The 26,190-nt window shown below is 41.6% G+C and overlaps 1 protein-coding gene across 6 annotated transcripts in view; it reads left to right on the top strand.

Annotated features, from left to right (window-relative positions):
- The first annotated feature begins 1,948 nt into the window (after nt 1-1,948).
- Nucleotides 1,949-26,190, top strand: part of LOC135902878 (coiled-coil domain-containing protein 186-like) — a 143,413-nt gene continuing 119,171 nt past the window's right edge. For 2 of the 6 annotated variants that reach the window (XM_065433164.1, XM_065433159.1), the window contains exons 1-5: nt 2,028-2,185; nt 6,432-7,285; nt 16,498-16,666; nt 18,082-18,294; nt 25,642-25,761. In XM_065433164.1, coding sequence (XP_065289236.1) covers nt 6,462-7,285; nt 16,498-16,666; nt 18,082-18,294; nt 25,642-25,761 — 1,326 coding nt within the window. In that variant the 5' untranslated portion in view covers nt 2,028-2,185; nt 6,432-6,461. Of the gene's footprint in view, nt 2,186-2,929; nt 3,170-4,087; nt 4,163-6,431; nt 7,286-16,497; nt 16,667-18,081; nt 18,295-25,641; nt 25,762-26,190 lie in introns of those variants that run through there. The other 4 variants (XM_065433160.2, XM_065433162.1, XM_065433161.1 and 1 more) reach the window with 4 other exon arrangements.

The raw sequence follows: 26,190 nt of genomic DNA, 5'->3' as shown, positions 1-26,190 counted from the left end.
AAGACAGATGACGATTATCATTGTGGCAGATACACTCTAAGAAAATTTTACGCCCCTTGGAGTGTATATTTACCACACAACAATAAACGTCATCTGTCTTGCCCGCATTTCTTTTCTTGAAAACGCTGCGCTCGTTACTTTCCTGTGGGGAATGCTATCACTCTAAAAACAGTTGCACTCTTTGGGGTGTATATTTGCCACAAAACAATAATCGTCATCTGTGTTGTCCGCATTTCCTTTCTTTAACGCGGCGAGCCTGGTACCGGGCTCGCAGCGTTAAAGAAAGGAAACGCGGGCAGCACGGATGACGATTATTGTTGTGGAACAAGATATACCCCAAAGGGTGTAAATTTTTCTAAGAGTGAGTGTAAAAACTGTTTGCACCCTTTGGGGTGTATATTTGTCCCACAACAATAATCGTCATCTGCCTTGCTTGCGTTTCCTTTCTTGAAAACTCGGCGCTCGGTACTTTCCTGTCGAGAATGCTGTGTCACACTGATAACGCGCATGCCGTTCGTGACTGGGAAGTACCGGGCTCGCAGCGTTAAAGAAAGGAAACGCGGGCAAGACAGATGACGATTATCGCTGTGGGACAAAAAACACCTCAAAGGGTGCAACTGTTTTTAGAGTGCACACAACGATAATCGTCATCTACCTTGCTTGCGTTTCCTTTCTTGAAAACGCCGCACCCGCTACTTTCTTGTCGAGAATGATATCTCATACTGATAACGCGCATGGCGTTCGTTGCTGGGAAGTACCGGATTGGCCGCGTTAGAGAAAGGAATTGCGGACAAGACAGATGGCGATTACACTCTTAAAACGGTTGCACCCTTTGGGGTGTATATTTGTCCCACAACAATAATCGTCATCTGCCTTGCTTGCGTTTCCTTTCTTGAAAACTCAGCGCTCAGTTTACACCCTTTGGAGTGCCTCTTCTGATAACGCGCGTGCCGTTCGTCACTGGAAAGTTCCGGGATTGCAGCGATAAAGAAAGGAAACGCATCAAGGCAGATGACGATTATTTTTGTGCGGCAGAAGGGGCAAGCCAAAGGGTGTAAACTGTTCTTAGAGTGTATCGTTGTGTGGGAGATATACACCCCAAAGGGTGTACGTTTGCGTACACTCTTAAAACGGTTGCACCCTTGGGGGTGTATATTTGTCCCACAACAATAATCGTCATCCGCCTTGCTTGCGTTCCCTTTCTTGAAAACTCGGCTCTCGCTACTTTCCTGTCGAGAATGCTGCATCACACTGATAACGCGTATACCGTTCTTGACTGGGAAGTACCGGGCTTGCAGCCTTAAAGAAAGGAAACGCGGGCAAGACCGATGACGATTATCGTTGTGGGACAAGATAAGCCCCAAAGGGTGTAAATTTTCTAAGAGTGTACACTTTAAAAACAGTTGCACCCTTTGGGGTGTATATTTGTCACACAATGATAATCGTCATCTGTCTTGTCCGCATTTCCTTTCTTTAACGCGGCGAGCCCGGTACTTTCCTGTAACGAACGGCATGCGCGTTAGCATGACATAGCATTCCCGACAGGAAAGTGCACTCTTAGAAAAATTTACACCCTTTGGGGCATATCTTGTCCCACAACAATAATCGTCATCCGTGCTGCCCGCGTTTCCTTTCTTTAACGCTGCGAGCCCGGTACTTTCCAGTCACGAACGGCATGAGCCTTATCAGTGTGACGCAGCATTCTCGACAGGAAAGTAGCGAGCGCCGAGTTTTCAGGAAAGGAAACGCAAGCAAGGCAGATGACGATTATTGTTGTGGGACAAATATACACCCCAAAGGGTGCAACCGTTTTAAGAGTGTGACGAGCGCAGTGTTTCCAAGAAAGAAAATGCGGGCAAGACAGATCACGATTATCGTTGTGTGGCGAATATACACTCCAAATGGTGTAAACATTTCTTAAGTGTTGTGTGGCAAGATACGATCTAAAGGGTGTAATTTTTGCTTAAGAGTGTAATGTGCTGCTTGGCCGTCTTAACTGCTGTATTTCGCCAGATAATGCTGCTGCCATGAAAACAGATCAGGCAACACTGATGCTGCTGACATCGTTCCATCGCTCTCACGGTTCGTTTTCTGTTCTTCTTGCTTGTTAGCGAAGTTCATATTAGGAATTTCTGTGTAATGGTACTGTTTTCCTGCTCTGCTATTCCACCTCAACATTTTCCACGTGAGTGCCCTTACTTTTGCATTTTACCTTGATTGCAGCATTTCAACGTCGTCCTTGTAGAAACCGTTATCAATGTTATCCCACAAACGTACGCATTGACTGCAAACATTCTATTGCGTTCGAAGCTGCCGGTTATTCCTCTTGAGAACTTCCATTTATGGAACTCCGTCGAGAAAAGGTTATACGGCATTACGATCGCGAATTTCTTGACAGCAACGCTTTGTTTCTGCCTTTTCTCGACTGTTCAAATACCTGTCCTACTTTTATTGTATTGTTATATTTATATATAATGGGTATTTGTGCACTCTGCGCCCAAATTTACCAGTTCGGACTCATTCGTTGTCTAGAAATTAACAGATGCAGAGCATGAATTGATTGTTTCTCCAGATTTGAAAGCCGTTTTGTCAAGGCATTTCGTAGCTTCATTGCCTCCACACCTGTTGCTGCCTCACGGCTTTCCCTTAACAGCTGCTTCGCCTAAGCGTATCGTTGGTGTCATGCACTGCGCCTTGTTGCATGAGTTGTCGATCTCGGAACTGATTTTGATTGAAGGCGCCTTCTACAACGGATGGTGGTGTGTTCTTGTTGATAGTTGCCATAAAACGAGTGCGTTGTGCTGCCACTGACAGCTGTCAAACGAACGAAATCGCTATCTGATAGGAAAGAGAATAGATGTTGAAACATAGATACTAGGCTATCATTGTTGATTGAAGTAGTTCCGAGATTGCACTTGTCACCATACTGCTTTAGTCAATACCAATAAGTGCTGTCCAAGCTGTGTTCTGCCTTTTGCGGTACTACCCGGTGCTTCAGCCGTTTTGATTTTGCTCCCATTGCAAGTCGATGCGTGTAACTGCAGCAGTTCCTGGACTGGACTTGTGCATGAAGTCTTCGGTAAAGTATTGAGACGTTTCATGAACATCCCGAGGAACGGACATGCTAGACGAGGCTGCGTAGTGGATCATCTCTCGCAGATTTTTTCATGTAATAATTTGCTGTTTTGCACTTCGCGAAATGCACTGTTTCTGAATGAGCCCTTCTGTGCATGGCTGCCTTTGACAAACACACATTATGTTCCTAAAGATAACATACATAGTGTGCTGTGGCATTTCTGTTGTCATATTATTTACTTCAAATAATTTTGTGGGCGAGAAGGCAAACAGTAGGTTCCAGGTTATTATTCCACCTTAAAATTAAAAATATAACCTGCACTGGACCTCAACACAAGTCGGAAACAAGGTACTAGTTTAAGCATTGATATTTAAGAATTAATAAGATGACAATTATATTTCTGACAAATCAGTGTGTTTTGATGACATTTACTGGTCTGGTACATTTTGCTAATTATGTGGATGCGTCTGTAATAAGTGGCATGGAAATAATTGCTTTGGTTGCAATATAGTTATGTTTATAGATCCCATCTTGTCTTTATTGTAAAATTTCTGCTGCTTGCATGTCTTTGACCTTTGAGATGAAGTAAGAGGATTAAAGTGGTGTTGGTATTCCATTCTGAGGAGTCATGAACACAGCTGGGCTCTTTAAATGTCCTGTTTCTAGAGCTGAATTACAACAACAAAATCGAATTTTCTTGTTGTTGTTGTTGGTGGTGGTGGTGGTGGTGTTTGTACAAATGAAACTTTGCATCATAACTGCCGGTTGCAATTTTTTTGAAATTTTGCACAAAGGCAATGTTATGTTACATGTGTGAAACAAAAGCTATACAGATACAGAAGAAAATTATGTGAAATAATTTTTATTTCTCTATCTTTCATTTTCTCACAGTACAGCTAATACTAAGGCACACTTTTTATTTGTTTACAAAACTGCCATTAGCAGCTGGCTGACCATCGCAGGTCCAGTAGTCTAAGAGGTACTAACACAAGTGCCCATAAAATTTTATAGACATACACGCAGAAGGTATGGAGCCATTGTTTTGACAAGAAGACTTGCCCTCGTTAGTGCAGCAACTGACTGAAGGCAAGTGACTTTGTCAAAATGTTCACTCCAGTGATATCCATTGTCCGACTAATGTTGATCACTTCGTCTTCGTCTTCTGCTTTGTCTTGTTTGGATCACTACATAGAACATGAGATTTGCAAACCAAGACTGAAACTTGTGTCCTAGAGAAATATTTTTGCTCAACAAAGCTTCACAAGTACGCATAGTCAAGACATGTTACTGTAACATGTCCGCATTCCAGTCTCTACAACAACAAAAACCAGTAGTTGGAAGTCACGCATACCCTAGTATTTGATAGCTGCAAGCATGTGCTATCAAAATGATGCAAAATACAAAAATTTTACATTGGATTGAACCATCTCATCCCGCTTTAAGTATTTTAACTGTATTGAAAAGTTTGGAAATAAGTTTTTGCACGTGTGATATCTTAAAACTGTGTTATTATTGTAAGCGTGTTGTTTGTAAATTTTTTTTTTCGTAAGTTAAGTTCGAAATTCTATAAACCCTAGAAAAAATACTGGCAACCGTCAGGATGCCTTAAATATTTGACTATAATTGTTTCTGCAAACTATTTTCTGTAGCCAAAAAGTGGATGTTTCAGGATGTCATTGGTTTGTTCTAATTCTGTGATTACTGTCACTGCCATTTGTGAGCACAACCAGAGGAAACTTGCACAGCACTCTTTGTTTTCTTTACAAGCAATGTCATCATACCTAGACTTATTGCTAAACAGCATCAACAAATATTGCTCTGTGTCATGGCATATCGAGACCCATTTTACCATCAAATTAATATATGTGTTTCTCAAACATTCATACTTGTTAAGTATCATCCTCGTATGTGCAAGAAGTGTGTGTTAGTGTTCAACAATATGTGTCAGTATTCCTTAATGGGCTGTCAAGGATGTCACAGTGGAGCCATATTTGCAGCTTCCAAAATGCCACCAGAGATAAGCGAGAGCTAAGTGTGTTGGATTAATGCAGCCCCTTTCACACCATCTTATAAGGGAATGAAAGGGCTTGTGGCTTCTGTTCCCAAAGCTTCTATCTCATAATTTGCCACTCACAATTGAAAATTGCTGTAGTGATCACCTTGTGACTGCAATTGTTGTAATGAGCAACGGACTCCTGAATGCCAACCAGTAAGGAAATGCTCATAAGAGAAGTTTTGTATTACAATCCCTATTTCCCTGAGCGGCTGAAAACATTTGTATGTACAAAAAGATATGATTGATTAGAAATTCTGAACTGGGCATCAGTGCACTATGAGCACAGGGATCAAATTCTAATGTTGACGCAATGTCTGGTAGCTCTTAATTGATATTGAGTGATAGCACACCTGCACTTGGTTTTGTCCCCCTTCTTTTATCTGCACTTTTAGTTTTGATTGCATTATTAGGCTGTAACAAAAATGGAAATGAGTATAATTAACCTAAGGATATGCAAAGTGAGGTATTAAATGTGCTCCTGAGGAAACATATCATATGTGCTGGCAATTTTTAGCATTTCCAGAAAATTTGTTTTGCTGAGAACTCGGCAGTGTCAAACTTGGGCTTGTGTCATTTGCCAGTCCCTTTTAGTTAATTGACTTGTTTGAGCAACAGATCTGTGGCCACCAGTTTTATGTATTTGGTTTCGCTGGATATGTCAAAGTGCTGTTAATCTACTATAAGCACTAGTAGATGGAGCTGAATTGTTCTAGAAAGCTGAGCATGTGTACAAGCATGACAGATTCATTGCTATGTGGTGTCAAGGAGAACTTGTGCATTATTCCAGGAGAATTTGAAAGTTCAATATCTGTAGGAAGTATATAAATTCAAGAAGCAAAAAGCTTATTAAAGTGGCTTCAGCACTTAAACCTATGGAATGAAGCATGTCCCCACTAAGCAGAGCCAATGTCCCCACACAAAATTGGCAATTTTTAAAGTCAAGTACATTGAGGTCTTCTTTTCTTTCTTTCTTTCTTTTTTTCTCAATTGTGTTTTAGCCCTGTCATTTCTCTTTTTTTTTCTGTGTTATAAACTTCTGCTGTGAAATTATTTCATAAATATCTTGGTTGCCCCTGTTCACTTCAAACTGAAGACGTTCATAAACCTACGTTTTTGTTGCAGTTCTGACACTCTAAAAGCTGAAATATCCGTTATGTTCAATCATTTACTTTCTCCTTTTGAGCAGCAGATAGCACCAGTGCTGTTCAGGAAATTGATATTGGCAGTGTTATGTACATGTACAATACTGTCAAAAGCATTTATATTGGTTTGCCACTTCCTCTTTCTTCATCTTCCCAGGGCTAACATGGAAGTGAGAGCCACTAGGCCATGGAGTCTTCCTTTATAGATGGGTCTGCTGAGGCAGACACTGCCAGAGCACAAGCTGGTTCCTGCCCGGAAACCACCACCACCAAAGGTGCTGGTGAGCCGCTGCCTCCTAAGGGTGATGTTCAGTCAGCAAAAGAATTGCCCCAGTCTCATGGTGTTGGTTGCAAAGCTGCCACACAACCTGCAGCCACCACTAGTGATGAATCATGTCTAGTCAGCGTAAGTGAGCAGGCCAGTGCCTCAGGATGCAAGCAGACCAGCAGCAGTTCCCCACAATCACAGAATTGCCCACTGGTAGATACAAGCCAGGAGGACACCGTTCCAGCAACCACGTCACCATTGGTCACACTCGCAGAAGTTTCTGCCCTGAACAAGAATGAGGTCCAAGCATCAAATTCAATGCAGTGTTACAGCAAGACAAACAACCCTACGAGGGAGAATTCAGCTTCCATGTACAAGGTTCTTTCTGCACAAAGTGCTGATGTGGGTGGCCCTGCCATTTTGCAGATCTCAAGCTGTCATAGCTCTCCTGAAGTGCGCTTGTTTATGGACCCTGGTGTCAGCTCCGAATCGGACAGTTCTTCAAGGCACTGTGAAAGACAAGACAAGAAAGGCGAGTCACACAACTTGTGCCGGTACTCGTCAGACTCACACCTGCCACGCTGTGTTCGAACGCCTACAGAGCTTTCATCCTGCAGTCAAGAAAGTGACGACAGCGATGCTTTGCTCTCAGAACTTGAGTCCGAGCTTGAGGGAGTGGAGGGCTCCGACACGTCCAAAAATGCATGGGGGCTCCAGAATGGCTCCCAAACAGGAACACCCAGGTACGGTATTGGTATCTATCACTTGGCCGTTCCTTTCAACTCTTGTTACAAAATTACTTGGTTAAATGTCATATCATCTGAATTAAAGTGTGCAAACAAAGGTGAGCTGAGTCTCTTAAGTTCACTTTTGTTTGCTAATGCTGGCTTTCTCCACCTGCATCCCACTTACAGTGTGTGTAGCGCTTACGGTTTGTGTTTTTATTCTTTGTCGAAAACTTGATTTTCTTGTTAACAAGCCATAGATTTTCCTGACTAAATAATAGAATGTGCTGAGAAATCAGGAGTGTGCATGCTGCAGTAGTATGATGGCTAGAGCATTGCTACTGCTTCCTTTTTGACACAAGCATGCATCAAGTCCTGGCCTTAGTGAATCCAGAACGCTGATTGATTCTTGCTTTGTATGTTCCACTGTTTTGAATTGCTTGTCTGTGTTTCTTTTTTTTTGGCCTGGACCTTTATGTGCACATAGTATCATAGTCTTATAGTGCACATAGTCTTATGGCACCCACTAAATTGCTTATCAATTCATGCTCAAGTGCTCATCAGTTTGTGTGTGTGAGTGTGTGTGTGTGTGTGTGTGTGTGTGCGTGTGTGCGTGCGTACGTGCATGTGCGTGCGTGCGTGTGTGTGTGCGCGCGCGCGTGTGCACATGCGTGCATGATTGCATTCCTATTGACCCATTTCTTCATGCCATTTCTGTATATTCATTAGACAGTCAAATGCAAGGTTCATATACTACTTGAAATTCTTGAAAGCCCTTGAATTTGGAAAAAGATATTTTAAATTGCCATCGTGGTGGTAGACATAGCCAGATAAAGCGCCCAAGCACCACCATTTTTGTTGTGCTAGTTGGTTCACACTGTAGCCATCATGGCACTGTTTTTGAGCCCTGGCCTCTAGGAATGCCTGGAGGAGAATAAGTTTCAGCCATTTGGCTTAACGTGACAAGTATCTTTGAGTGAAGCTGGACGCTACTAACCCTCATCTCAAAGTGTGTTGTGCGAGAAGGCTGTTGACATCATTACAATCAGAATGTCGACTTCCAAAAGCCACTTGAAGAGATGGAAGCATGTTTCCAACTCAGTACCTGCTTAGCTGTACAAAATTGTACCTAAGAAGAAGGAGATTTGAATATTTCTTAGTTTATGTGTAGGAATAAAGTTTGTTTAGCCTCCTTGAATTTTGCCTTTCAACAACCTTGAAATTCTTTCATTGTTCTTGAACTTAGAATCAAATGTTGTGCATGAACTCTCCAAATATTGTGGAAAATCCGACAACAAAAGTTGCCTACATTTCTAACATCATCAAATTAATTACAATAAATCCAGAATGCTGATAGGATCCAATAAGTTATTGATATTTAATTCCCTTTGCAAGCATTTACAAAGTGCTGAAGCTCTGAAGAAACTTTTTTTTTTTTTTTTAGCCATGACACACATCCTGGAATTGGAACTGTTTGGTCAGCGTATAAGGTGCTCATTAATGCTTTGCCACATCCAACCTCCATTCATACAGTCTTTAATGTGTGTAGGGGTGATATTTAGAGAACCTGCACAGGCAGGAAAGTACAGGCAACAAGTTGAAACTTGCAGGCAGTGATTAAAGCATGTCTGGACAATGGTGAGTCCCTTCGATAGTGTCTACTTAAATATGCCACCCCATGGTTAACAAAGTTGCTAGGAACCTTGTAGCATGGGACTTAACCTTTGGTGGACATATGGGCATAACTTCTGGTGATGCCCCACCTCAGGTGCCACTGCAGGTTATGTTCATGTTACTGAAGGCAGGGTTGCTAGCATGGACGAAAGTAAAAATTAAAAGGACATGTTTTGACCTTTTTGTTCGTACTTGTGTGTCTATGTACCTGCCTTCAGTATTCCGAAGCCTCACCAACTTGCTCAACTTTCAGTCGTTTCATGTTATATTCATAAGCATAGAGGCAATATACAGTAAAGTCTCAGTTGTACGAACGTCGGTTTATCGAATATTTCAGAATAACGAACTTTTTAAAAATCCCCGGCAGTTTTCTTATAGATTCTATGCAAAAATGTTTCACTTAAACAAATTTGGGAACAGTCAATATTTCAGTTTAACGAACTCGCTCAGAGGACCAAGGCATGCACTGCACTGCGCTGCAGGCACAACTGATGCCCGCCCTCATCAAACCGCCGCTCCAGCGGCAATGTAACGTCGCTGGCACTACAGCGCCCCTGGGGCAAAGCAGTGGCACGGAAAACAAACGGCAACGAGGCATGGCCTCCGAGATCGCCCATGCAAAACGAGCAAGCATGTAATCTCGGAGGGCATGAACAAAGTAACATCACTGGTGCTTACAACGCCGCCAGAGCAAAGCGGCAATCTGTCACACCACAAACCACATGGTGTGTGTTTTTTTTCCTACCAGCTAGTCGTGGCATGGTCGTCATCTCTTTCCAGTCTCGTCGGTTCCGCGTGTGCACACAAACAACCCACACGGTGTGTTTTTCATTGATATGTACAAATTCCATTTCACACATTTCTAACACTATGGATGCCATGTCTTTTGCTCCATGAATTTCACTTCAAACTTTTGACTCTCTACTCTGTGCCATGTCTTATGTTGGTCTAGTGAATATTCAGTTTAGTGAACTTTCAGTTAAGTGAACTATTTCCTTTGGTCCCTTGAAGTTCACTCAAGTGAGAGTTCACTGTATTTGAAAAGAATGCTCAAATACAGGAGAGTAGAGATATCAAGCTTAAACTTATCGTTTAGCAAGGAGGCCCAGTGTAGAAAGATTATCTGGCAATATGCTAAAGCTCATAATTAACAATTGCATGGAACTCTGGATTGCATTTGGAAAACATTATAGGCCTTTAGAGGTTTAGAGATTCCTGCTAAGAGTTTACATAGACCTATTAAATTTTTGCCGTGGCATACGAATCCACACTTTCTGACCATATGTAGCTGGCTCTTCTAAAGTTCTTAGGCAATTGTGCTCCGGACCAGAACTGACTTCAATCTCTACATTACGCATTGCACCACACTCCTATTGCTCAAAAGCAATATAGGATGACAGTTCCTAACCACTTTCAATATTTTGTAGTGATGGATTCTGTAAGATATGTTTTATACACATTCAGACTTGAGCTTAATGTCTCATTAGTATGTACACTGCGTTTAGCTAAAAAACTGAAATTTATCTTCTGATCAGTGATAACCAAAAAGCACCAATTTTTAGATATTTCTGGCCTAAAATGTTTACCCCCATAATGAGTATAATACACTGCTACCATTAAGACCATTTTGGATGTCCACGAAGAAGAGCCATGAACTTTCATATTTAATTTATTTCAAACATTGCAGTAGTAAGATGCATTACCACTAGTTATTACGGTTAATTATGGTTATAAATGCATGATATAAAAATTGTAACAGAAGAAGTTTTAATAAAATGCATGGTTCATCATCATGCTTCTCATCATATCATGTGAACCCCTTGCTAGCAGTAGTACATTGAGAAGCCCGTGTCAGTACAAAACCTCACTGTACATAGTGTGATGCCACCAGTAAACTTGGATACTTGTGCAAAAAAAAAGATTTGTGAGACATTACTTTTCTTGAACCTTAGTGAAAAACGGACCTGAGAAATTGTGAAAGGGTCTGTATATTATTTAATTACCCCCATTTTGTAGAGAAATAGCTAGACTATCATAGGAAGTGCCCATAACCACAACACTTCTAAAAATGTGTGAAGAAATGCCAGACAGAATTTTTGGACTGGCAAGTTTTCTGAATGCTGACAACTGAGAGAATGGTCACAGCATGCTACAAAAATTGAAAATTGAAATGATGCGAGCTTCAACAGCCAGAAGGGTCTTCTTTATCCAGTGAAAGTTTTAAAGAATGTCCTTATCTTGTGACCAGCTTTTGCAAAAGGTTACATCTAGTATGCCAGCTTTTTCATTCTTTTCTGTCACACATCGTGCTTCACATGCTGTTCAGGCATTGCAGATATTTCATTGTCCTACACAAATGCAAACCCCAAGGAACACAAATTATTCCTTGGGGTGTAGTCTCTGCTGAGCTGGCTTCACAGTGTAACTATTCTTACTGTCGCCTCTTCTCCAGTAACACTTATATTGTTTTTAAATTATAGTGATCACGAAGGTAGAAGAGGCATAGCATACACTACACAACATTTACGAAGCTCCTGTCATTTAATTACATAAACCTTTGTAAAAGAAGTGTGGCTGAAAGGCATGTATAGGGGGAGCAGAGAAAAGAGGAATGGGGGAAAATTTTCGAACTACGGTCAATCCCTCATAAATCAAAGTCCTTCAGGGACAGCAGCGTGGCATCCAGTTATCGTAGGTCTTTATGTGCACCATGAGGTATTTGTGCTGGATGTAATTGTAGCTGGTACACTCGCACAACATGTGTTTAGCTGTTGGTCGAGCAAGTGACCTGGATTGCAGGAGCTCACTGACCGTCGTGCTCCTACTAGTCCTCACTTTTGGTACTAACTTCTATTCTAAATATAGTTTGATGAAACTTGCAGAGTTTATGTGCTAATATAACATATGCATTCACTTTCCTTGCAGAGCAAATAACTTTAAAGTATGAACCCTTGACGCCCACCCAAGACTCATTATTACGTTTCAAAAATTACTGTCATAATATTTGTTTAAATTATAGGCCTACTGCGCTTTCTAATTGTGTACTTTTTGACAAAAAATTGTTGCAGTAGGATAAGTAGAGCCAGAGATATCATCACTCCGAAATGGTAACCCCACCAGAAATGCCGCTTTGAAAAAACGAGGAAAAATATTTCACGGCATGCTTATGGTGATTATGGCAAAGGCTAAATCAATCAAGGATGGTACAGAGATTAAATCAAGCAAAACTAAAATGCTCTACACCAGACTGGAGCAAATGAATGCGAAAATATATTTGGGCCAGTTTCCAGCTCCCAAGTGCAGAGTCTGTCCCCTTCATATAAGCAGTAATGTGCCTTCATTTTTCATTGATCAAGTGACTGGACTCTTGAACAACTTCCCTCAATTTTATTTTTTTCTCAATGTCATGAGGAACATTACAAGATACATCGATTTCTGAAAATGAGATAAACACCAGAAAACAGTTCATGAAATCTTGATAAAGCCTGCAAAATCAGTAACCTGTGTTGTACACAGAAATCTAACGTTGTGCACATTACAGGAAATAGTAGCTGATGGCAGTTATAGTTACTTTGTTTGAAAATGTAATTGATTTTCGTTATAAATTTCAGCCTGAGGAAAGTCATTGAGCAATACTAAAACAGTTCATTACTTTTCCGTTGTTTTCTGCATTGATACAATTATGCAGTCATGCATGAAACAGAATGAGATTGTCCTACATTTATTTTCACATTCTGTTTGCTGTCATTATGACATTTACTTTCAGTAACAAGGAAATTCGGCTAGTTGGCGTACCTGCTTGTGGTTACAATATTTGCTGTATGTGTTGGACTTAGCCAACACCAGCTACTTGGTTTTGAGCTACCTCCCTTAACGTATCAAATTTATGCTCAGAAGTGTGGAGGGAGGCAAAATATACCAGTTAGTAATGTAATGAGGATCAAGCTTTATTTACTAGGGATGTGTCATTGGTCTAATGGTAGAGGGACATGAGGCTTATAATGTAATGTATAGTAATGTAATAAATCACTGGCCTAATGGAGAAATTTACAGGCAGCATTTGACTTGGTGTACAGTTTGTATAAAAATAAACATTTTTCTAGGTATTTTCAAAGAAGGGGCAACAAAAAATACCACAGGCACTAGCCCTGCTTGTGTGATATGCTCAGGGAAGTTACTAGTGTCACAACAAATTTTTCATTAATTAATGCTTATTCAGAATTCTTTGTTTAAATTGGCTAGTGAATAACAAAGTATGCTAGTTTCAAATGAAATGAAAGCTTTCAGCAGTACTTTAATTAATGTGTCATTATTATACTTGATCACTTTCTCCTAAATTCAGTCATTTAAGCATGGAATATGTGTATTCACATGAGTACACATATTGCTAGTTGAGCTTCTGTATCTTACATCATGCACATTTCAACACTACATTGGCTACTTTTAGACGCCAGTTATCTGCAGCCACATTAAATGTTTGACTACTTTTTCACTTTGTTTGCTTTAGTTTCAAGCACAGAAGCACAGACTAGCATAGAGTCCCAATTGAGCTGATATACAGTTCAAAAGGCCGCACTCAACAGCTCTTCTAGATGGCAGCACGTTGTATTTTTTTCTGTACAATTCTGACTGCACAAACACACGCTACCATTTCTTCATGCCCACTCCTTGGCCACAGCAGCCCTGCAGCTCTTGTCTGCTGCAACTGCACTGGCCCTTGTTCCAAGCAGTGTCCATTTGCCTGGCTTCATTCACGTGTGAGCTAGAATATTCTCAGTCCATGAACAGCTGCATAACAATAGAATATACGATGATCTGCATCGTCATTCTAAATTTACAAAAAGTTCTTGCATTCGCTGCTGCTTTATTATTGCTCAAATTTTGCAGCAAGGTCACGTGTTTTCAGTCCACATTTTTGAGTATAAGAACTGATATGTTTGCTTGCCCTGCCCAATTTTGTGAGAAAAAGAAAAAAAGAAAAAATTAAGACTGTAGTATGCACATCTCGAAATCAGGGAAGAAAGATAGTACAGGCAGTGTAGACTTATTTTGGCACTAGTCAGTAACTGTAAGTATAGACTAACTAGACAAAGATTCCAACTGTTTTACTGTATAGTATTGATAAAAAATGCAATCTTGTAAGGAACCTAATGAAATCAATGCAATGGTAAGTGCACAATTTTCTTTTACAGTTATTAGAATGAAAGCATGCCACTTTACTGGCGTACCATGATGCAGGGCTTTGTAATAGACATCTATGTAAAATGACAACACCCAAGCCACATTTGTACCCAAGTTGGGCAGGCAAACTGAGATTACAGCACTGCTAGAAGAGTATGCCCAAGTTGCATCCAAGCTAGAAGCTTGTGTTGTTTCTCATAGACAGTGGAAGAGAAGAAATCTGTATATGTTGCATCAGTGACCCATTCTTCTATTATTGCTCACAGTTAAAGTTCATGGTACACGTCAGGCAAAAATTTTGCAAGGTGTGTGCTTCAGAGCATAAGTGCTGACTGGATCAGACACTGGCTTCATGCAGCAATCCATGTTTGGTTCTGTAGCAGTTGACATGCAAACATGTTTCCTTACTACTTTGTTCCTAATATTTAAGCTTTACAAAAAGACATTCTCGAACACCCGGACCACCTAGTCACATTAGCCCACTTTGACGTTGCTAGTGGCCAGGTGTGCGCGACTTGGTGGGTGCCTTCCTTTACCCCATATATCCTCTTAACCCATCAGTGACCTTCAATCCTCCTTTTCTGAATAAATGAATTCATTCATTCCTTCATTCATTCATTCATTCATTCTTATTGCTGCACAAGTGCTTTGTGGCAGCACTGATTTGTGGCACCACTGATTTTTAGTAAGCCAAAACTGCCAAAATAAACGACTGCAGATGGGGGAGGTTGCTTGCTCTCTGTCAGCTCCAAGCTTCGTTATTTGCCTTTCTTCATGATGGCACGTCGTAAAGGCTCTTGTTCACAGCATCTTGTGTATCCACGTGCCCACATGTGTTCTTTTTAGCCTGTGCTATCATTGTGAAAAAGAAAAAAGTGCTAGCCACTCAGTGTCACATGACTGGATGAGCTTACATGCAAGGTTTCTCCATACCATCAGTTTGGCTTGTCTCCTGCTGTGAGGGAGCTTTCGTTGGCCTCACTGTTTGCCACCTAATTCACACGCTCATTGCTTAAATGCTTGTAAAACTTGTTTGCTGATGAGTGCAGCTGACTATTAGTAATTGATTACTTCTATTTGTAAGAACCAAGATCCATTGAGAGTACTTAAATAAATAATGAATATATACCAAGTACAGAATGGGACCACATGAAGCCAAGTAATTCAGGTAAAGCAAGTGGTGATTGAAAACACAACAGCTTTGTGTTAGCCATTCTCCTGTTATCTTTTTTCAGCTTCTTTTTAATATTTTCTGGGTCCAGGCACATTATGAGGACATTGTTACTTTTCAGAAAAGGACAAAGGTTAATAATTATAAAGCTGATGGGATGAATAGGGGTTTTAATTAAAAGATTATAGCTTGTTTGCTAAAATAGCTCCAGTGTCATTCTGTGAACTGTTTATTTTTCTTCCCCTCTCCCCTTACCACCACCTTTCATGATGCCATTGTTGGCAGCATTTAAGATAATTATTTTATGCCTCTCAGTGCCTTTGGGGGCCAGCATGAAATATAAACACTTCCATTACTGAACTAGCTCTGAAAACTAGTCGCCTGGTTTTCTTTTCCCCCTTCAGTTGTCTTTTATTGAAGCGAACATTCAGAGTTTTCAGCTTTGTGTGCTGTACCTTCTTTTTTGCATACAGCTTGACTTTCTGAAAGTAATGGTTCATGAAACATATTTGCTGTAGGCCATATAGCATTCACAGCTGCCAGTGCAAGTGCACACAGTTAAATCACCCATGCAGCAGTTTGAAGATAGAAATGTGGTATAGGCAGTCAGTCACTGGCCCTCATTTGTGTGCATGCATCCACTCACACTCACCAGTACTAACTCGCCTTCATACTTGAATTTAGTTAAATAGAATTCTGGGGTATGACGTGCCAAAATCAAAATTTGATTAGGAGGCATGCCATAGTGAGGGACTGTGGATTAATTTTGACCACCCGGGGATCTTTAATGGGCCCCAATGCACAGGACACAAGCGTTTTTGCATTTCGCTTCCATGGAAATGCATCCGCGGCAGCCGGGATTTGATCCTGCGACCTTGTGCTTAGCAGCGTAACACCATAGCTGCTAAGCCATCGCAGCGGGTTGCCTTCATACTCGTGTTCACTCATGTTCACTGACACCCGCTGAACTCTTTCTTATTCAGACTTGCTTATACTCACTCGCACATGCACTGGTACATGTATGAGTGTGCATGAGTTAGTGTGCCAACCTACAAGTATAAAATCTACTTCCTGAGTGGCGGTGCTTTTAGTTAAGCTTAGTAGGAAGCCCTAGTCCACTGGGTGAAATTCTTCCTTAGGCCCTTTGTGTAATTGAAGCCTCCGATCATTGCGTTTAGTGTTGTTGCCTGTGCCTTGCATGCAGGTGCAAGCGGTGTGCCCTCAACTATGACCTTATGGAACGACTAGAGCAGACCAACTTTGAGCTTCAGCAGCAACTCAGGTATATCAGTGAGAAGACATCAGCCCGTGAAGCTGAAAATATGCGTATGCTGGCAGAAGCACGGGCTGAACTGCTGTCCAAAAATGAAAAGGTATGGTACCTTGCATTTGTGTGTAGGGCGGGAGTGGCATTAGCTTGCCAGCTCTCTCATCCACCTGAACGCTAGCAGGCAGATTTTTCACATTAAGCTTTTTATATGCTTTATAGTCACTGGTGATCACTGTTTAATATAATAGAAGTGTTGTGATTACTTGTAACTTTAGAACAAAAAATAAAGTACTCTACTTTTCAAATTTTGAACTGAATAGTTACCATTTGCAAGTTTATGCATTTTTCTAATATTTCTGTAATGCTTCGCATCGTTAAGTGCGCTGGAGCAAAAATTAAACTTCGGACAGAACTGCAATAACTTTCGGCTCGGACAGAGTGCACTTAAAGCACAAAAAGTTAAGTAGCAGAGTACAATTTGCTGCTCAGGGAGTCGGACTTTTCCACCAAAAGCACTCGATGTTTGCTGTATCGCTGCTCCTTCACACTTCTTGGTCTTTAAAGTATCCCCTCTTTGTATTGAATTGAAGTAAATTGATTGACTGTATAATTGAACTGATGTTGACTATGTAATTATTACTGCTAGCCTCTGCTTGTTTATTTGCCCTGAAACTGCACTGGCCACAGCCTGGAAGTTGGGGTACCAGACTCCCACGCGAACTTTTAAAGTCATTTGCTGATTTCTAGGACAAGTGTATACTGAAATTACCTTCCTGTCTCACTTGGTCTCATCATTGACAGAAAGATCTTCAAGACTGCTGTATGCCATGCCTTTTGCTAATGCCCCTACTACATGTTTGTTTGTTTGTTTGTTTGTTTGTTTGTTTGTTTGTTTGTTTGTTTGTTTGTTCTTACCCCAGTCATTTATGCCTTTGGTCCTTTAATGTACTACATAAAATAAAAATCTGAGATGCAGTTTGGCTGTTAGTATTGTTTTATTTGGCTTGACACTAAGGACCAATATTGTTCCCAGAGAAAATTACAGTGAAGACTGAAATGTAGAGAGAAGTCGTAGGGCTATCTAATGAGAGTGGCGAGAAATTTCACAAGATGCAGGCTACATATTATGTAAACTCTTACCACTTTTGAGGTATTGAAAACCTGCAAATATCAATTTGGCAGCTCAAAAGTAGCCATTTAGTGCTCCCATCAATCTTCAAAGATTACATGTGACTGCTCCAAAGTGCTCCAAAATTTGTATTTTCGTTTGCCAAGAATTGACCTAAACTGCATTTGGTCAGTAGCATCACTCCAGCTGAAATGCCACAACTAGGTAACAGTTTTCTGCAGAATCCAAGGGGCTTGCTTTTACAACAAGTGGGCCAATATAGCATTTGCAATTGTTGAAAGTCTTCTGTTAGTTGTTTGCATCTTGTGTGTCTTTCAACTATAAACAACTCTGAACCATGGTTTGGTTTGGTGTTCTTTGTGACTTGTTGGTATGCTCCTCAACCGTAGTTGTGCAGGCAGCTGGAGGCTGTGACAAAGGAGAAAGACAGCATGGTAGTAAAGTATGCAACTAGCGAAAAGGAGGTTATCCTGGCACGTAAGGCCTTGGAGGACACGGAGAAGAAGTACAGGGAAGTTGTCAAAGAACGAGACCAGCACTTCAGCCGAGTACGATCACTCAACAATGAGCGTGCTCGTCTCTGCGCCAGCCTTGACACAAAGGTTAGCATCTCTCGTGTTTTGCCTCCATTGCACTCCTTGTAAACCTATCCTGCACAATGACATAGTATTGGAGCTGTAACTGCACCTGGTGCATAACTGGTTGGTGCATAACTGCACCAACCAAGGGCTTGGCTAAATACTTCTTACTCAAAAATAAACTTATGTGAGCAGACCGGTCAGTAGCATTTTTTTTTCATGAATGTGTAGTGTAACACCATGAAATGTTAGATGTATCAACCATCCTCTCTGTAAGCTTTGCTTAGTGTCGAGCTAGGAAGCAGAATTCAGTGATTGTGTAAACAGACCTTCATCATCATTGGCCTATTTTTATTTCCACTGCAGGACGAAAGCCTTTCCCAGCGAAGTTCAATTACCTCTGTCTCGTGCTAGCTAATTCCAAATTATACTTTCAAATTTCTTAATTTCATCACACCATCTGATTCTCTGCCATTCTCAACTGCGCTTCCCCTCAGACCATAAGTGCTCAGAAATGACTGAATTGTTTTATAGCCTAGACACAGAGCCTGGAAATTAGAACTAAAGACTTGGTGTTGTGCAGACCTCAGTTCACTTGTTGCTTTTAGGTTATATACCATATAAACACGTGTAAGGGCCGCACTCCCAACTTGGCAGCCCAAAATTTGGAAAAAATATTTCCAATGCAGAGCAATCACGTTTGGTGTCCCGATGCCATGCCCGCGCATCGGCAAATTTTTGCACGCTGCGTACTTCCGCATGCCACTACTAGATGGCGAGAGCTGCGCGTTGACCTCTGATGTAATGGCATATCTAGGGATCCGGGGTGTGCACAAGTCAACGCTGTGCCGGCACCATTTTGACCAAATAGTTTAGTCCCATGTAAGGACTGCACCTTGTCGAAATTGGAAAAAAAAAAGTGAAGCCCTTGTACAAGTCTATATGGTATTTTTTGGGCTTTACATTCTTTGTACGTGTGGTCTGCATACTTTTGCTTACAGGTGTTAATATGTATATGGGTGTAAGTGGTTGAGTGAAGGAGAGAAATTGCATAAATGAGTGAAGCTAGAAACTGCGGTGAATTACTCTCCGATGAAATCAGAATTATTAGGAAAGGAGGATAAGAAGTGTCATAGCTCTTGTTCAGTCCCCTTTTGTAGTCATAGTAAGGTAATGTACCTTTAATACCTCTCAATTGTCATTAATTCATTAACAATTATTATTTGACATCTGATTGTGGCTGTGGCTATTATTCAGCATAGGCAGGCCTTGGCAAGTTCCAGCAGTGACAAGAGCTCATTGACCATTGAGACTGTACATGTGACGGGAATTTGAAAAAGAGATTAGCAGGTCCATAAATAATCATCGAAAGAAAAACACTGCACATTTGCCTGTCGTCTGCTGTGTCCCTAGTGGAACTCCTGTGAAGGTGATTGTGGTGATTCTTGCGAGCTTGTGAAAATTCTAATTTTATCTTAAGGTTAGTGATTAGCACATTCAGTAAAAACTTGCAAAGATGCAAAGACAGGCACAAGTATACCAAATTAGTATCTCGAATACTGTAGGTTTTAACCGAGAAGTCAATGTGAAAGGGGAAAAAGAAGCACACAGGCAAATGTGGATCCTAATTATGGATTATTAAAGTTTGATCACATGAAAGCCTCAGGTTTAGCATAGAACTTACACATATCAATGATTGAAGCTGTTAAGAGCACTTTCAATGTACTTGGCCTGTCCAATGTAACACTTCCCACAGGAGAGGGACATATTATAAAGATCCCCTATTATGCATTCTTTTTTTGCAGTAAACCCAGTTGATGTTCACCACTTGTTCTGTGCATTTCGTGTAAACTTGTGTTTCGTGGCACTGTAACTGTTTCATAATTCCTTCCTAGTTCTGTGTTTGCTAAGGTGGAGACTTTGGCAAGTTGGGGGGCTCATGATCTTCTGGATAGAGCACACACAAGGGTGAAACAAAAAGAAAGGCTCGTGCAGAGCTCTGTCTGTGTGTACTATTCTTTCTTTGTGTCTCATCCTTGAACGCACTGTACGTAGAAGCTGTGTGCCACTTTCAAGTGGTTGACAACTCTTCCTTCACAAAGAGCATCCTGTGTACTGTTTGATAGAAAGGGGCCCTGAATGCAACCTTTTGGTACGTTGAACAACACATTGAACTGTGTGTGGCAACTGTGACTAATGATGTCATTCATGTGGCATTAAGGTCTCTCTTACCATTAGTTTGGGATCCAGCAAGTGAAAACAGTGAACCACACTGTGAACTGAAGTGCAAGAAACAATCTCTAGCCAGACTGCACATTCAAATGAAGCAGACTACGAACCTTATTGATAATTAGTAAAGTTCATCTATGTTGCTATGTGCCATGTGTGCATTTAATAAATGTACTTATATGTGCTGTACCAACGCATTGCAACTAGTTCAGGCACAAAGAACCTTATAACTTTTTTTTCTTTCTTGCATTGTTGGGGGAGCCTGCAGGCTCTTCATGACTGTTGAATGTACCATGATGAATTTTTTGTGGGTCATGGGTGTAGTCGCTCATTGGAGATGACTGTGTCAGTGCATATGAGGAGGTAGATGGATAGCACGTTTATTCATGAGGCACCAACAGCAGGTTTCGCGGCTTCGCAGCTATTCCTTGCTCTCATTTCTACGTCACACTTACTATCTGTCTCTCAAGGCCAACTGATCATATTGATAACAAAACACCCTCGATAACGCAACTGAAGCGCCGCTCTGGCCATGCACGAAATGCAAAAAGCAATGTAATAAGCATAGAATGCTTCAAAATCGCGGCTCTGCTCGCACCGCATCGAAAGAGTATGCGCCCAGCTATATTTCGCGCCAGATACTTGCTTCGGACCAAAGCCAAATTAAAGTGACGGTTTTATTTTTCATGAGAGTGTATACATGCTGCAAAAACAAGTTTGTGGCAAAAAAATAAAAACCAAATAAACATACTGGGAAGCGACCCACGTGTAGAGAAAAGGTAAATGGGATGCGTTCAAAAAAGTAAATATATTTCTAAATGAGCCCACTTCGCAACCTGGACGTCTGCATTAAAAAAGAAAGAAAAAGAAAAGATTTCAGTGTGTCCTTATTATCTATAAATTCGGAAGTGGCATCGAACACTATGCTGCCTAGAGGACATGTTTGAGTAGGTCTCCTTCTGTACCTATGCAGTACTGAGTCCGGTTTGACATCTTCAGTGGCTTTCTTGACGACCAATGCTGGAATTCTACGATAGACATACATTATCCTTGCCATGACCTAATCTACAAAAGACACCCCCTCCGTCTCGATCATGTAAGCACAATCTTTCACATAACCCCAAAGAAAGAAACTGAGTTCAGAGAGGTCAGGTGACCTAGCCGGCCAATTTACAGGCCCGTGCTTTCCAACCTGTTCTGCATGAAAAGTTGCATCCAGCCAGTTTCGTGCTCGGCTGCTGCTTTGTGCGGGTGCCCCCTCTTGCTGATACCTCAGAAGTGGAAGACGTGACAGTTAGACTTCACTGAGAAACTCATCAACCACTCCTTCAAAGATTTCGTTCACATAACGCTGTCCAGTCAGCGTGTGATCGAAGATGGGACCAATTATAGCACCGGCATAAATTCCCAACCACACATTGACCAACCACTGGTACTGGTGCCGATTGCGCTTTACCGAGTGTAGATTGGAGTCCCTCCAGTAGTGTGTATTATGCAAACATACCTGCTCGTTTCTGTGAAAATCGGCTTTATCTGTGCACATGATACTGTTCAAAAATTCCGGTGACTCATCGGCTTTTGTGAGGACCCAATTAAAGAAATCTAGACGATTCTACAGGTCCCTCTCTTCTGAGCATTGATGCTGGTTAAGATGGTACGACGTACGGGGCAGAAACCTGGGGGCTTACAAAAAGTGTTCTACTTAAATTTAGGACGATGCAACGAGCTGTGGAAAGAAGAATGATGGGTGTAACGTTAAGGGATAAGAAAAGAGCAGATTGGGTGAGGAAACAAACGCGAGTTAATGACATCTTAGTTGTAATCAAGAAAAAGAAATGGGCATGGGCAGGACATGTAATGAGGAGGGAAGATAACCGATGGTCTTTAAGGGTTACGGACTGGATTCCAAGGGAAGGAAAGCGTAGCAGGGGGCGGCAGAAAGTTAGGTGGGCGGATGAGATAAAGAAGTTTTCAGGGACGACATGGCCACAATTAGTACATGACCGGGGTAGTTGGAGAAGTATGGGAGAGGCCTTTGCCCTGCAGTGGGCGTAACCAGGTTGATGATGATGATGAAGATGGCACGGATGAAAGGCCGTCAATTAGAATACTCGAAACTAGTGGCTTGGAAATTCGTAACTGGGCGACCATGTCCTGCACACTAGCATGAGGGTTTGCGGCCATAAATGCTAGAACATCGTGCATAGGCTATTACTCAAAGATGGAGTCCTCCACCGTTATTTCTTGAAGCTGCCGGTTTGTCTCAGGTTTTCTTAATTTCTGATGATAGTCTATGAGTTTAGTTTACCACCACACTTCCATAACTGATATATGTTTGCAGCCTTCCTCTTGCTGCTATTTGCAGCTCCAAAGGCAAGGATCATGTTTACCTTCTGCTCATTAGAGAGACATGGCGACTGGGATGAAACAAAATGCATCTTCAAGCCTTTGCACTGATGTCACTTCGTTTTTGTGGTGATTGGTTTTATGGCAAAAAAAGAAAGAAAAATACCATTTATGCACTTTATCTACGCTGTCAACAGCTATCACAGCTTGCTTTCAACTAAATGTTCCTTATGTCAGGGTGCGGTAGATAAGGAACTAGCTCGATTTGCGATGTTTTTCTTTATTTCCTTTATTTCGTTCTGGCTAACTCATCATTGTTGGCGCAGATGAGCACGCTTTTTAATTCATACTTTCTCTTTATTTCTGCAAATCCTGACAATAGGAGGACACGCGCATTAGAAGCACCAGCAGCGCCTGCCTCATCCATATTTTCTCACTTCAACATTGTTTCATCCCAGTCGCCATGTCTTTCTCTAATGAGCAGAAGGTAAAAATTATTCTTGCATTGGGAGCTGCAAATGACAAGAGGAAGGCCGCAAATATGTATATCAGTCATGGAGGTGTGGCGGCAGACCAAAGGCATCGATTATCATCAGAAATTATGAAAACCTGAGACAAACCGGCAGCTTCAAGAAACAATGGCGGAGGACGCCATCTTTGAGTCCTAGCCTACACACGGATGTTCTAGCATTTATGACCTCAAACCCTCATGCCAGCGTGCGGGACATGGCCGCCCAAGTACCAATTTCCAAGGCATCAATTTGGAGGATCCTAAATGCCTGCCTTTCACCCATACCACCTTAACCAGCACTAACGCTTGGAAGATAGGGACCTGTAGAATCGTCTAGATTTCTCGAACGAGGTCCTCACAAAAGTTGATGAATCACCGGACTTGTTGAGCAACATCATGTGCACAGATGAAGCCAATTTTCACGGAAACGCCTAGGTAAATTTGCATAATGCACACTATTGGAGGGACTACAATCCAGATTGGGTAAAGCGCAGTTGGCACCAGTACCAATGGTCGCTCAATGTGTGGTTAGGAATTTACGCCAGTGCTATAATCGGTCCGATCTTCTTCAATCACATGCTGACTGTACGGCGTTACGTGAACGAAATTCTTGAAGGAGTGATTGATGAGTTTCTCAGTGGAGTCTCGCTGTCACGTCTTCCACGTCTGTGGTATCAGCAAGATGGGGCACCTGCACGCAGCAGCAGCCGAGCACGACACTGGCTGGGTGCGACTTTTCGTCCACAATAGATTGGAAGGCATGGGCCTGTAAGCTGGCCGGCTAGGTTACCTGACCTCTCTCCAATCAATTTCTTTCTTTGGGGTTATGTGAAAGATTGTGCTTACATGATCGAGATGGACTTCAGATTATTTCAAGGCAAGGATAAGGGATGTCTGCCGTATAATTCCGGCGTTGGTCATCAAAAATGCCACTGAGGACGTGATAAAATGGACACAGTACTGCGTAGCTGCAAAACGAGACCTATTCAAACACGACCTTGGGGCAGCAGTTGGCATTCAACAGAGCTTACGAATTCATAGATAATAAGGGCACACTGAAACGTTCTGGTTGTTGTTGTTCTTCTTCTCCCCCTTTTTTTTTTTTCCCAGACATCCTGATTGCCAATTCAGCTCATTAAGAAGTGGTGTAGTTACTTTCTGGAATGCATCGGTTTTGCCTTTTCTCTACACGTTGGTCGCTTCCCGATCTGTTTATTTCATTTTTATTTTTTGACACGAACCTGTTTTTGCAGCGCCTATATACCATCATGAAAAATAATATAAGTCACTTTAATTTGGCTCTGGTCCAAAGCAACTTTCTGGCGCAAAACATAGCTTCGCGCGCACTCTTTGGATGCAGTGCGAGCAAAGCCGGGATTTTGAAACATTCTATGTCTGTTACATTCATTGCTTTTCGCATTTCGTGCGTGGTCAGAGGTGTGCTTCGGCCCCATTATCAAGGGGCTTTTGTTATCAATTTGATCAGTCGGCCTTGAGAGACAGATAATAAGTGTGATGTAGAAATGAGATGAAGGAATAGCTGCAAAGCCGCAAAACGTGCTGTTGGTGCTCCTTCCGTACCATTATCAAGGTGATGTGCTGTCTCTTCAGGTTTGCGTCAGGCAATGCAGTTACTTTCAATCATCTTATTTGAGGGCGCTGCTTTATGATGCAGGTGAGAGCGTACTAACGTGGTATTTTTCATATTAAATGAGATTTCTTTGCCCGTCAGAAAAAATTGGACGCAATTAGTATGTAGCGGAAAACACCACAGTTAGATGTCATTTTGGGTGCCTACAAATCCCTCATTGACACATTGAAAATTAGGACAGTACTTCTAGAGTTAGATAATTACTTGCATTTACCGAATTACATCTCAGTAACGAAACAATTACTGATGGCTACTCCACTGTACTGAAAACAATATGCACTAGGTTTTCTTCAAGTAACGCAACTGCTCTCTTTTTAAGTCTTGGTGCATGATAGTTGGGGAACACTGTATAATTCACTCAATAACCCAAAATGAGGCCAAGCCAGATTCACTCGAAATCAGAATCGACAGCAGTCATGCTCAACTGCGGTTATACTCAGACTCACAGAAAAAGAAAAACAAAAGAGAGAGAGAGGCTGCAGTTTCACCGGAAAGGTGAAGTAGTATTAATGATAGCCAAGTATGTGAGAATTACACAGTGCTGGTTGAGTATGCATGGTATTCACACAACATACCAAGAGTTGTTTGAGAATTTCTATATGGGAGGAAGCTGATGGGAATTATGTTCTTTTAGCTAGCAGACATGGCAAAGCTTCAGAAAGAGCAGGAGCGGCTCAAGGAGGAATTGTCTTCCCGAGACATCAAGATCAAATGGGCTCAAAATAAGCTCAAGACTGAGGTGGATGCCCACAAGGTGAGTGTGTGCTTTGTGCAATACCTTTGTATGAAAAATAATTTGGGTCTCTATACTTAAGTTTGCCTGAACTAACTGAGTTTCTTGGGGGAACAGCATGTCTTTTGGTTTCCTCAATGGAGCTCATTGCTTAGCAGCTCATTATTTATCTTCGTGTGTCTGATTTGCTGCAACAAGTGCAGTGGGAATTGTACTTTTGCCTGAGCCATGATTAGTGGCTACGGTGTTGGGCTGCTAAGCATGAGATCACAGGATTGAATCCCGGCTGCAGTGGCCTCATTTCGATAAGGGCGAAATGCGAAAAACCTGTGTACTTAGATTTAAGTTGTCATTAAAGAACCCCTGGTAGTCCAAATTATTTTGGAGTCCCCCACTACGGCACGCTTCATAATCAAATTGTGGTTTTGGCACATGAAATGCCATAATCAT

This window comes from Dermacentor albipictus, chromosome 1 (assembly GCF_038994185.2).
Source record: "Dermacentor albipictus isolate Rhodes 1998 colony chromosome 1, USDA_Dalb.pri_finalv2, whole genome shotgun sequence".
Taxonomy (NCBI): domain Eukaryota; kingdom Metazoa; phylum Arthropoda; class Arachnida; order Ixodida; family Ixodidae; genus Dermacentor; species Dermacentor albipictus.
Note: the sequence above shows the minus strand (reverse complement) of the source record. Positions and strands in the feature narration are given on the sequence as shown.